This window comes from Danio rerio, chromosome 3, assembly GCF_052040795.2.
Source record: "Danio rerio strain M-AB ecotype USA chromosome 3, GRCz13ab, whole genome shotgun sequence".
NCBI classification, from domain to species: Eukaryota; Metazoa; Chordata; class Actinopteri; order Cypriniformes; family Danionidae; genus Danio; species Danio rerio.
The window spans coordinates 66,015,001-66,025,000 of NC_141023.1; the positions used below are offsets into that span (position 1 = coordinate 66,015,001).

At 41.5% G+C, this 10,000-nt stretch overlaps 2 protein-coding genes across 42 annotated transcripts in view; one reads left to right on the top strand and one right to left on the bottom strand.

Annotated features, from left to right (window-relative positions):
• The window catches only part of jmjd6 (jumonji domain containing 6, arginine demethylase and lysine hydroxylase), a 12,074-nt gene extending 2,167 nt beyond the window's left edge, over window positions 1–9,907 (bottom strand). For 38 of the 41 annotated variants that reach the window (XR_015479483.1, XR_015479479.1, XR_015479476.1 and 35 more), the window contains exons 1-6: window positions 9,485–9,907; window positions 5,634–6,022; window positions 4,386–4,672; window positions 2,638–2,773; window positions 1,935–2,073; window positions 1–63 (exon numbers count right to left, since the gene is read on the bottom strand). The exon at window positions 1–63 is cut by the window's left edge. Coding sequence is in view for 1 of the 41 variants with exons in the window: in NM_170761.3 (NP_739567.3) it covers window positions 1–63; window positions 1,935–2,073; window positions 2,638–2,773; window positions 4,386–4,672; window positions 5,634–6,022; window positions 9,485–9,613 (1,143 nt within the window). In the remaining 40 variants the exon portion in view is untranslated. Of the gene's footprint in view, window positions 64–1,163; window positions 1,321–1,435; window positions 2,074–2,637; window positions 2,774–4,385; window positions 4,673–5,633; window positions 6,023–9,484 lie in introns of those variants that run through there. The other 3 variants (NM_170761.3, XR_015479445.1, XR_015479446.1) reach the window with 3 other exon arrangements.
• Window positions 9,478–10,000, top strand: part of mettl23 (methyltransferase 23, arginine) — a 3,823-nt gene continuing 3,300 nt past the window's right edge. The window contains exon 1 of the mRNA NM_001328039.1: window positions 9,478–10,000. This exon is cut by the window's right edge and continues 256 nt beyond it. The gene's annotated coding sequence lies outside the window, so the exon portion shown is untranslated.

Sequence of the window (10,000 nt, forward strand, 5' to 3'; positions counted from 1 at the left end):
GCCTCCTGTTCTCCTCTTCTTTCTGCGGTGGGTCATGGCGTCGCCCTCAGAGCCCGAGTCAGCCTGCAGGACAAAATATAGAACAGTCAACAATGCAAAGCTGGCAAAAACAAAACTAGCAGAAGGATGCATAGACTAATCTACACATTATTCAGCCACAAGATGGCGCCAAACAGTAAGAACCACGATGAGACAGACAAACACATACAAATGACTGGATGAAAGTATATAAAAGTAAAGGTGATTCTCAGTTCTTAGAGGAGTCTGTGTTATTTAGCGGTTATTATCTAGGAATAACATGCCTTAACCGACCAATCAGAATCAAGTATTTGATTAACTAAAGGGCTTTATTCTGCGAAAACAACCACCTGGATGTACTTTATCCTACTTATTACGTTGATGTTTGCAACACAATATAAAAATAGACACAGTGTTATGAGCTGTAATGGTTTACTCATTCTTTAATTAAAAGCAGAGCTGACAGAAATGAAAACGGTTAAATGGGGCAAACATGTAACCTACATATTCAGTCACAAGATGGCACCAAACAGTCAAAAAGAGTGAAAACAGACACGCATAAAAATATGGATGTGATCATATTCACTGAAGGCCAAGAGAATCTGAAGTTCTCAGATGAGTCCGTGTTATTTAGAGGTTGTTATCTAGGAATAACATACCTTGGAGAGTTCCAACTGACCAATCAGAATCAAGCATCTCAGATAGCCGTGTAATATTGCTATTAGAAAATGAAGCCCACCCAAGGTGGCGACAAGGCCGCAATGAGAAGCAGAGTGGCTGTTACATCCAAGGTGTGCATTAATGTCTAATAATTCAATGGCTTAGAGTAGACTTGCCCAAAATCTGTTCTGGGGGTCCGGTGTCCTGCATATTTTAGTTCCAACCCCAATTAAACACACCCAAACCAGCTAATCAAGCTCTTTCCAGGTATACTAGAAACTTCCAGGCAGGTGCGATGAAGGAAATTGGAGCTAAACTATGCAGGACACCGGCCCTCCAGGACTAAGTCAATTATTCGGATTATTCCGTGGTTCCCAGACCTAAAAACACACGTTTTAGACAATTTTGTCTGAACAAACCTATGAAATGCTTTACATGCCAGCCTAAAATTAGATGATGATGTAAATGCATTTAGTGGAGCACTTAAAAAGTGTTTAAATACAAAACAGCAGTGTTTACATAAATGGTCTATTATTAATTTATTCTTTGATCATGTTGCCTTAAGGCTGAATTATACTTCTACGTCAAGCGCACGCATATGCGGCGCTGATGCACAGAACTATGCCGTGGTTGTCGGCGTCGCTGACGTGCGCCTCTCAAAAAAATGTAACTAAACGTGGCAACGACGAGCAGCGCAAGCTCTGTGATTGGTCGGCTTTGTGGCGCTGACGAGTCTGGGCGGGACCGAGAGCCGTGCGACGGGCGCGAGCCTAATGGAGCGATTGTTTACAAGTGTGGAGTCCCGTGAAGGAGCTCCTGATGGAACGTTTTGTTTTGTGTTTACCTCATAGTTAAAGTTGTTGCACGTCCGCCGGTTCCTGCCTCAAAATGAGCGAGTTTGAGCCACTTGTACATCCCGGAAGCGTTCAGAAAGAACCAAACACAGGCGAAGAACTTGACACAGAGGAGCATTTACACCTCAATGCACACTAGCGTTTTGGAAGTGGTAATGCAGACCAACAGAGACAGCGCGCAGAAGTATAATTGCACAGCTACGCGCGTTGCATGCGCCGTTGGTTACGCCGGTCACTTGACGCAGAAGTATAAACCAGGCTTTAGCCTTATACCTTTTGTATGTGACGAATATAATGCGGTGTATACATGTTTATACATTTTCTATCTTTTTTAGTGTACTGTAATTTTAGTGTGTGTGTGTGTGTGTGTGTGTGTGTGTGTGTGTGTGTTTTCAAAAGGACCTCGGAGTCGCTGTCAGAGGAGCTGGAGGAGGAGGATGAGGACGAGTCGCTGGAGCTATCCGAGGCGATGCCTGTCGACTCCTGCAGATCCACTTTATCCGCTATAGCAGCAATATCAGGCCGTTCCTGCTTCAGGATCCTGACAAACACAGAGCATCCAGAATGAATGCACATTCCTGGATCAACTACAGCTTTAAGGATTTAGAACTGATACATGGCGTCAACAAAACAGCCAAATTATTTACCATTTAAAAGCTGCTTAACCCTTGTGAATTGTTCAAATTGACTCCCCTTTCGATATGTTGGGGGTTGTTTTTGCCTCACTGACTTCCATTATACTCACATTTTTTCGTTGCAAAGCCATGACATCTTAAAATCATGCATTCTTGATTGTCGCTGGTATTCCCAGCCCCCAAAATAAGGAAAGGGTAGTAAATTTGCAGAGTGTATTGTTGAGGTTTTTGAACATTTTCAAAGCATTTTCCCAAAATGTGTGTCAAAATAAGATTGGTCGCCAAAAATCGTCCTATTTGCTGAAACACAGAGGGAGTTGTGGACAAATTAAGCCTCAAAATCCCCCCAGAGTACAAGAAAACAACCCAACAGCACACAATATTTAAATTATTAAATTAAACCCCTAAAATAAAAAAAATAACACAAGTGATGGAAGATGAAGAAATCAGCGTATAGCAGAGGGTCTCACCGGTACCACTTTCTGGAGAGTTTGGGTCGGCCTCGCACCGTCTTATGCCACACAATGGGAAAATTGGTGGTGCTTGCAAAATTCTGGGTCACGGCAATGGTTGTGTCCAAGTTGAGGACGACATGCCACCATCCACCTGCAGACCACACCAAACAGCTCTTCTTAAAGGGGTCATATTACGCAAAAATCACCTTTATAAGGGGTTTAACACACAGCTGTGTGGTGACAATGTGTGAATAATCAGCTTCTAACAGTAAACATGAATTAATGTTAGTGTTTATAAATCACACTTGATAAAAACAGTCTGCAGAAACACTTCGATTGGCATTCTCCATTTGTATGATGTCATCAGAAGGGGGAAGCCCCGCCCAATAGTGCCCATCTCTCCATCTCATTAGCATAAACAGCAGCCCTAAGTGAGAAGCAGCCATCTGTCAATTAGCCGTTAAAGTGTTTGAGCTGCTGTAGATAATGTCAGCATAGACTAAGAGGATTATAGATGTGGCGTTTTAGATGAAGAACAAATGAACAGCAACAGGAGCCTGTTGCTAGGCAGGCACATTCTGACCAATCAAATGCTTTCTTGAATGCATGCCACCACCCTTTTAAAACACATCGCATTTGATGCGCTTAAGCTCAATCACTCTTACTTGCAAAGCTGTGAGAAAAAACAAAACCCTATTGGCCGTTTTTATTAAAGGGGAGGAGCTACTCCATGCCCAGTAGTGTTGCTTTCGTCAACCAAAACGATGACTAAATATCGCGGTCAACGAACCTTTATTACATGACAAAAACGAGATGAAAATGCTGGCCATGTGATGATGACTACAACTAAATTTACAATGCATTATTGTTAAAGGGGGAAAAAACGCAACTAAATACGATTTATAAACTAAAAACTACACTAAAATGTTTCTTTATTTTCATTGACTAAAACGAGACTAAATTAAATGCTATTATGTTATTTTGTTTAATCATGACCTTTTTTATATATAATTATTTTAAGGGGTTTTTGAACTCTTTTTCAATGAGGGAAACCATCAGCATAGGATCTTGAGCTGGGAATCGAACTTCTGCCGCCATGAGCACCGATACTTTATGTCAGCACACATAACCAGTAGGCTATTGGACATCACATTCTGTTCTGCAATAAGGTTGCAACTTTGTTTGAAACGGGTTTGTGCAAAAGAAAATGTTGATTTTGTCTTTACCACTAGATACTAATATATTATATTGACAGGGTTAAATATTATTGCAGTACTTAAAACATGACTAAAACTAATAAAATGTCAGATTCACACAAAGACTAGACTAAAACTACAGTTATATTAAACTAAAACAGAACTTAACTAAACAGGTCACCAAAAACAACCCTAATGCACTGCCCTGCCTTCATGGCTCAGCTGAGATTGCACTGGCAGCCTGTTACATTCCGTATTGATTTTAAAATATTGCTTCTCATCTATAAAGCTTATCTATCTAGCTCCTGTATCTAATCAATCTCGTCTCGCTAGAATCCCACTTGCGCTTCAAGATCTCAAAACTCAGGGCTCCTGGTAGTATCCAGAATAGCCAAGTCCACTAAAGGAGGTCGAGCCTTCTCAATTATGGCTCCTAAACTTTGGAATAGCCTTCCTGATAATGTCCGAGGCTCAGACACACTCTAAAAAGCACTATATAAATAAACGTGAATTGAATTGCATTGAAATATCGAATTTAGAGCACATTTAGAGGAGCATGCGACTGACCGGGCACGAACACGGTCTCTCCAGGGCGCTGCAGGATCTCCAGCGGCCTGAACTCGTCGGGCCAGGTGCTCTGCTGTGTGCGCGGGTAGATGACGTTGAACCAGGTGATGGCCTCGTCCTGCTGGTTTCCTCCCTCGTCCCGTGTCACCTTGATGAGCTCACGGGGTGTGTGTGTGGGGAAGAGACACCAGCGCTTGTGGCCCTGAACCAGAGCATTCCATGCACTCGTGCCCAGTGGGTCGATGTGGATGCCTGTCCCAGAGCGGGCCGGACCCATTACAAACCACCTGCAAGAAACACACATAGAGGACTCAGTTTCAGAAATTTGCAAGTTCTATGTCAGCTGTTCAAACTAGCTGAGAGCACCATCTGCTAAAAAACTAGCCTAGAGTGCAGTCTGCTGTTCAAAACTAGCCTAGAGCACCATCTTTTGTTCAAAACTAGCCAAGAGCACCATCTTCTATAAAAACTAGCCTAGAGCATCATCTGCAGTTCAAAACCAGCCTAGAGCGCCATCTGCTGTTAAACACTAGCCTAAAGCACCATCTGCTGTTAAAAACTAGCCTAGAGCGCCATCTGCTGTTTAAAACTAGCCTAGAGCACCATCTGCTGTTTAAAACTAGCCTAGAGCACCGTCTGATATAATAAACTAGCCTAGAGTGCCATCTGTAGTTTAAAACTAGCCTAGAGCGACGTCTGCGGTTCAAAACTAGCCTAGAGCGTAGACTATTGTTAAAAACTAGCCTAGAGCGCTATCTGCTGTTTAAAACTAGCCTAGAGCACCATCTGCTGTTTAAAATGAGCCTAGAGCGCCATCTGCTGTTATAAACTAGCCTAGAGCGCCATCTGCTGTTAAAAACTAGACTAGAGCGCCATCTGCTGTTAAAAACTAGCCTAGAGACACCATCTGCTGTTAAAAACTAGAGCGCCATCTGCTGTTAAAAACTACCCTAGAGCACCATATGTTGTTTAAAACTAGCCTTGAGCGCCATCTGTTGTTAAAAACTAGCCTCGAGCTCCATCTGCTGTTAAAACTAGCTTAGAGCAACATCTTCAACATTAAAACTAGTCTAGAGTGCTGCCTGTTCTTCAAACCAGCTTTACGATGCATTCTGAAATCCTCAGAGTCATTTTTTTTTTGTCACAGCACAACTAAATTTGTGTCCAGCTTCCATTTTTATTAAATCTGCAAGGCTAAATCTAAACAAGCGGACACCAAAACAAATAGAAGCCAGCATGCAGCAGTACCTGTACGGCGGGCGTCTCTTCTCTCCGGCGAACTGAAAGAGGTCGTCTCTGAAGAAAAGCGGCACCTGATAGTCCTCCAGTAGTTTTCGGCGTTTGGCGTGCTCCCCGAAACTGCTGTCGAAGATGTAGAGCGGACTGTCGTCGTGAGTCGACTCCAAATACTCAACGTAATACTTCATTTTCATCTTGACCGAGTAACCGTCGTTGTCCTCGCCGCACTTGAACTTCTGGTTGCGGTATTTGCGCTTGAGTCTCTCCAGGGTCCACTTTTCACGAGCGGGCCACGAGTCCTCGACGTTGAGCAAAACCACGGGTTTATAAGGCTTCTCAAAGCGCTGGATGAACTCCTCTGGACTGAGCCGCTGAACGTCCGCTCGCTCCACATTATCCTGCAAAAAAATATATAATAATAATAATAATTTAATAAAATCGTACACATAGCTTAGGAACGGTATAGTGCGGTTTGGAAAAGTCAAGGTTTCAAAACCATCAGAACTTTTCCAAACCGCAGTATACCTTAAAAACGGTTATCGTCCGATGCCTAGAGTGCAGTGGCTGGTATTTAATGACATGATAGTATTTAAATGTTTCTGTCGTAAACCAAATTGCTCATCACTGGAATCTTGTCACACTGCGTGTTGTTAGGACACGGTGTATGTATAGTTTGCTTATTTTACCCATTAAAGTAACTTTTTTTGCAGCTTTGGTCAATATCGTGAGAATACCGTATACTAGTGCTCATTGATACTGAAACAATATGTAATATTGTTGTTAAATACGATGATAACGATGTTTCTTAACGATCGACTCATTATCTGTTCCGAGTGTGCCTCAAAGAGGTGAGTGGGCTTGACAAACCACCTGTAGGAAACACACTCTTTCATCTTTCTGTCGCTATAGCAGTAGTAAGTAGTAAGGATCCGATCCCGATACTGTGCTGTTTTGTTTGTTGTCGTTTTTTTTTTTAAACCTAATACAGTTTTTACAGTCCTAGTGCTCAAATAATAAAAAAATCTGTACTAGGCTACCACTATTGACCCTAATCGTTGGTAAAAAATAACCTTCCTTTTAGCAAAGCGTGATATCTTCCAGCAGATTTTGAGTAGACTAAACTAAACTGAGGCCAGTTTTACTTAAAAGTTTCTCTCGCCTAAATTCGCTACGAGTGAGATCGAGAAACTGAAAGCATGTCTGAAAAATTATTTCTTGTCCGAAAAATTCTTCTTAAAACTAATTTTGTTTGATATAACTTGTTATTTTAATGTATTTTTGTTGGTCAGTTATCTACAAAATAAACTAGAATATTTAAGTTCAAAACAAGGTCCGCTCGTGCTTCAGCGCACAAACTGACAAACAGGTCTGTTAAATAAAATATTAATATATATATATAAAATGACAGAGAAATATTCGCAGTTTCAGAGTAGCCTATATTAGGCTAAATAATTTTCTGTTAATGACAATCCATATTGCGCCCGCTAGTTTCACTTGTATTAATTGAATTAACTACTTTGACAACAATAGCCGCATTTCCACTATCGGGCCAGTGCAAGCCAGGGCTTTTATCGGGCCGGGCCAATCGCCCGGGAGGTTGAGTAATGAGGCCGAAATCAAGTCACAAAACCTGCCCATTTCAGCGGGAATCAGGCAGATAAAGCACATCATGGAATCATCACGAAACGAAACCATTAAAATGAAGACAACCGAAACAAACAAATGACACGTTACTGTACAGCAGTACATTATATGCTGTGTTTTTAATATGGTGTAAAGATTATTATGCGTTATTGAAACATCAAGGGGGACGCAGCAAAGAACGTCACTATAAATTAAAACTGCTTTATTATTTTATGCAACAGCCTTACATTTAAAAGGGAAACATAAGGGTGATTAAAAAGACCCCAGACTATAATGCTAGATGTTTTCTTTCCCTTATTTATTTATTTGTTTGCTTGGCGCATGTAGCCTCATGTGCCATCAGAAAACTGCCCGCCTCTCCTTTCACTCCGCCCCGAAGCCCCAGCTGGCCCTCCTTGGCCCAAGGTATTCGGCGGGCCGAAAAAGGCCGGCCGCTGGCCCCAAGAAAGCCCCGCTTTGGCCCGATTAGGCCCCGGAAGTGACAGTGGAAACGCGACTGGCCTTGGCTCACCCTGGCTCGCTCGCTTTAGGCGCGATAGTGGAAACGCGGCTATTGAGCCAGGCTTTACAAACTAATAGCAGCACATAACATATTTACATCGAAAGAATGAACTCAGTTGGAAGGATGAGAGAACAAACTCTTTATGAGAATAATTTTGCGGAGCGGTGCAAACTAACAGGAACAAATAGTCTTGGAGAAGGATTTTCGTGTTGTCATGAACGCGACACGCAGTTTGAATTGTGAATGAATAGAGAATTACTGACAAGCACAGCAGAGGGAATCGCTGAACTGAACATGAATTTAACCACGTGAATATTCATCTGTGCGTCACATTAAACTGTGGAATGGCTTCAGAACATTTGGGATATGCAAGGCATACATGACAACTTTCCAGTGCCTTGTAATAGGCTACCTTCGTGCCTTTTGTTGGCTTGTTAATTTCACCGAATATAGCGCACGCGAAAGATCAGATTTGGATTGGTACCAGCTGGCCGATACCAGATCAAGCATAAATGTGCGATAAATGAACCGATATCCGATCCAGGTGCATCCCTACAACATATTATCCTCTTCTCTTGAAGACTTAAATCTAGGCCTGTCACAATATCGTTTTTATGTAGTTATTGCACTAAAATATATTGCGATAAACTATTTTATTGTCATTTTAGGACCATTTAATGGCACTCATATAATGCCAGAATGACAATATAACATCATCATGATGCAAAGCCACTCTTCCAAAGAACACATATTTCATAGAGATGGAGATATTGCACGATCAGCTAAAATGCTGCTAGAATTGGTTGTGTATGGGCGATATACATTACATCAGAAGAAATGATTACGCTCCTGTCCATGTGTTGATAAGTCGATATATTGATTATTGTGTCAGGCCTACTTAAAACATCTCTCTATAAAAATCTACTAATATATAAATAAGCTATCATTACAAGTTAATTAGATGTGTGAGTGTTTGTATGAACAATTATTACTGTTATGGCGAGCAAGTTTTTGATATAAAACTATACAAAACTACAAACAGTGGCTATAACATGGTAATCTACACTGTAAATCAACATTATTTTAGCTGATTTGGTATTAAAGCACCCATACTCAACTAAGTAGAAGAAATAACACCATTAAAGGGTTTTAACTCAGTATTTACTCACTCTCAGATGATTAAAAACCTTTTAAGGAGTTTCTTTTCTCTGTTAAACACAAATGAATATATTTTGATGAAAGCTGAAAACTTGTAACCATTGACCTCCATACTTACTCCTATGAAGGTCAATGATGAATTATAGGTTTTCAGCTTTCTTCGAAATATCTTCTTTTGTGTTCATCAAGAAACTCATACAGGTGTGGAAGTAAAGGGTGAATAAATGATCATTTTAATTGATGGGTGAACTAACCTTTATGTTACTGTACATATTACATTACGCTCTTCTTTTTAACACTTAAAACATCACTCTCTTATATTTGTTAAGTTAAACACTATAACACAACTGAAGAAGCAATAAACTTTACTAGTGTCTCTTTGGACCCTCGGTAGTGTGCACTGTGTACGTGCGCTGATCCGCGTAGACTCGTGAACGCGCAATCTGTTCACATGCGCGTGAACTTACATCAACAAACCAAACTACAACGACAGGCGTCGGTGGGCGAGTATATCGTGCTGTTTTTAATCTCACATGTTAATAAACCGCGCTATTACCTTCACGCTCCTGTGCGACAGGTCGAAGCTCTTGCAGTATTCGTGTTTGGTCCAGTCGCTTGAGTCCTTCAGCTCGGGTCGGGCGCTCCGTTTCGCTTCTTTGATCCGTTTCTTGCTTTTATGGTTCATTCTTCGCCGTTTCGACGCGTTTTGTCTTTTGCGCGACGCCTTTTAGCTTCGCGTGCTATTGCTAACTGTGCTGTAGTGAAAGTCTATGGAGTCTGGAGACGCTAGTCAGTCACTGGAGGCCTTTGTAGATGTGTGTGCGGCTCTTTAGCCGCAGACTAGACTGTACGCGGTACCGGAATTAAGTTGTATTTATTTCAGAAGACGGAGGTGGTTGCTATACTGAAGGCTTGATAATAAACTAAAGTTAGATAACCTGGCGGCAGCAAGCTTATTTCACGCCTTATGGCGCAATCTAACTGTGTGTTGCTAGCGTCCCGCCCTTTTAGAGCTTCTAGGAATATGATTGGCTGGCCGTTTTACTGTGTACTGTCGGTTTGAACGCCGATT